Genomic DNA, 1,854 nt, shown 5'->3' with positions numbered 1-1,854 from the left:
TGTTCTGTGCATCAAAAAAAGCAAAACCTGAACTGACTGTGTATCTTTGGTTGATGGTTAACAGTTGGTCAGGATTTTAAGAGAAGTCATTTTCATACATGAATCAACCAAAGAAATATGGGTTGTGTTCAGTAAGATTTTGCAGTCTTTGAGATCGACACAACTATAGAAAATCCTGCAAAAAATACCAAATAAACTGAAAAATTTACAAAAAAACAATGTGTTCTTCCTATAGGGTCCAATGTGAACACTTCAATAAAGCTTATCAGTTTAAAAAGTCAACCAAATACAATATGATGTATAAGATATACAATTTGTTCCAAATCCATAAAAAGTTTTGGGGAAAAATCCCCCACAAAATATGAAATCATCAAACGCTGTTAAAGGTAACGAAGTTTCACTAAGCAGACTGCTGATAAAGCCCCGCCTCCATCAGAGACGGGTCTCAGAGCAACAGAGCTCTAAGGTGGCAGACATTCCCACGCACTAAAAAGAACTATTTTCAAAGATGAAACAAGAAACTGTTTTAGGGGCAGTTCACAGCTGAGGCTTTAACAGTGACCTCATCGGCGTCCTGCGGGAGCCTCTTTGCCGTGCTCACGCTCGAGGACAATACTGAATGAGCCGCAGTAGTGCCAGCCTCACGTATAGCGCTCTTAATGTAACTAAACTATGGGGAGATGACAGCTGTCACAAACACAAAGGGGGCCAGGCTGAGCCTAAGGCTTTCACCAAAACATGAGGTGAGAAGACACAAATTTGTCGGATCATTTTCAGTCTGTCAGCAGGTACGTTAATGAGATATGATGAAGGAACAGAAAAGAAATAAAGTATATTTATTTTTTCTGTTGCAAACCTAATATTGTTTACTATGGGTTGATTTATGAGGATCTTATATACGTGCACCTAACTGGATTTTTCATTTTTTTGTAGCTCACTCACCCTATTTGTCTGTTTGTGGAGGGAGCCTGAGTGATGACGGAGCTGGACTGAGGAGAAGGCAGGGCTTGCTGGATCACTATGCTGGTGTCATGACTGGCCATCCGCGAGTGGGACTGCTGGTGCTGGCCTTGGCCTGCCTGGCCGTGCAGGGAGATGTTCTTTGAAGAGAAAAAGCAGAGTACACGTGGTTAGAGAAAACCAACTCCCTACTTAAATATGCATTTGATTGGCCATGTGTTTTTGAACACCCACAGGTTCAATAGCTATGAAGGACCAATGTTAATCGCTTTCTGCAAGGTTTTCTGTTTTGTACAGGTTCTGACAACTTTTGATTTAGCTCTATTTTTTTTTAAGAAAAATTCACTCTGTAATGTCCTGTATTAATAAAAATATAGATTTTCTTTAACTAGAAAAGTTGCATTACTTTCGATAATGCTAGTGTGACTGCTTTTTGCTGAAAGTGGTCGTTGAAGATGTTATAACTTTTTGCTGAAAATGGTGATGCAATTTACTTTAATTGCTGAAGGAATTTGCTGAAAATGCAAAAACTATTTGAAAAATGTAAAATTTGCTAAAAGACTGGAAATTTTGTTAAAGAACTATGAAAGAGTGTCAAAGTTTGCCTAAATTTATGAAAAATCTGTAGTAAAATTGCTTAAAAATCTCTAATACATGCCAATTTTGCAAAAATATTTAGTGTTGCTTAAATATGAGCTGAACTCCAAATTAGTCCAAAAAACCTCAGTAGATGCCGAATTAGCCAAAAAGCTAGCTTGTTGCTTAAATAGTAGCTAAACTCCAAGGTAGGCTGTAATTCTTCAGTAAACTAAGTTAGTCAAAAAAGTTAACCTGTTGCTAAAATAGATGCTAAATTAGCCAATAAAAACCTCAGTGCACAACAAATTAGCCAAA

General features: G+C 37.6%; 1 protein-coding gene across 6 annotated transcripts in view; it reads right to left on the bottom strand.

The window, feature by feature from the left end:
• Positions 1 to 1,854, bottom strand: part of creb5b (cAMP responsive element binding protein 5b) — a 37,993-nt gene that overhangs the window by 27,311 nt on the left and 8,828 nt on the right. For all 6 annotated transcript variants that reach the window (XR_002918824.2, XR_002918825.2, XM_036215931.1 and 3 more), the window contains exon 5: positions 943 to 1,100. Coding sequence is in view for 4 of the 6 variants with exons in the window: in XM_036215931.1 (XP_036071824.1) it covers positions 943 to 1,100 (158 nt within the window). In the remaining 2 variants the exon portion in view is untranslated. The remainder of the gene's footprint in view (positions 1 to 942; positions 1,101 to 1,854) is intronic.

This window comes from Oryzias melastigma, linkage group LG16 (assembly GCF_002922805.2).
Source record: "Oryzias melastigma strain HK-1 linkage group LG16, ASM292280v2, whole genome shotgun sequence".
Taxonomy (NCBI): Eukaryota; Metazoa; Chordata; class Actinopteri; order Beloniformes; family Adrianichthyidae; genus Oryzias; species Oryzias melastigma.
The sequence above is the reverse complement of the archived record's forward strand: the minus strand, read 5'-3'. Positions and strand labels throughout refer to the sequence as shown.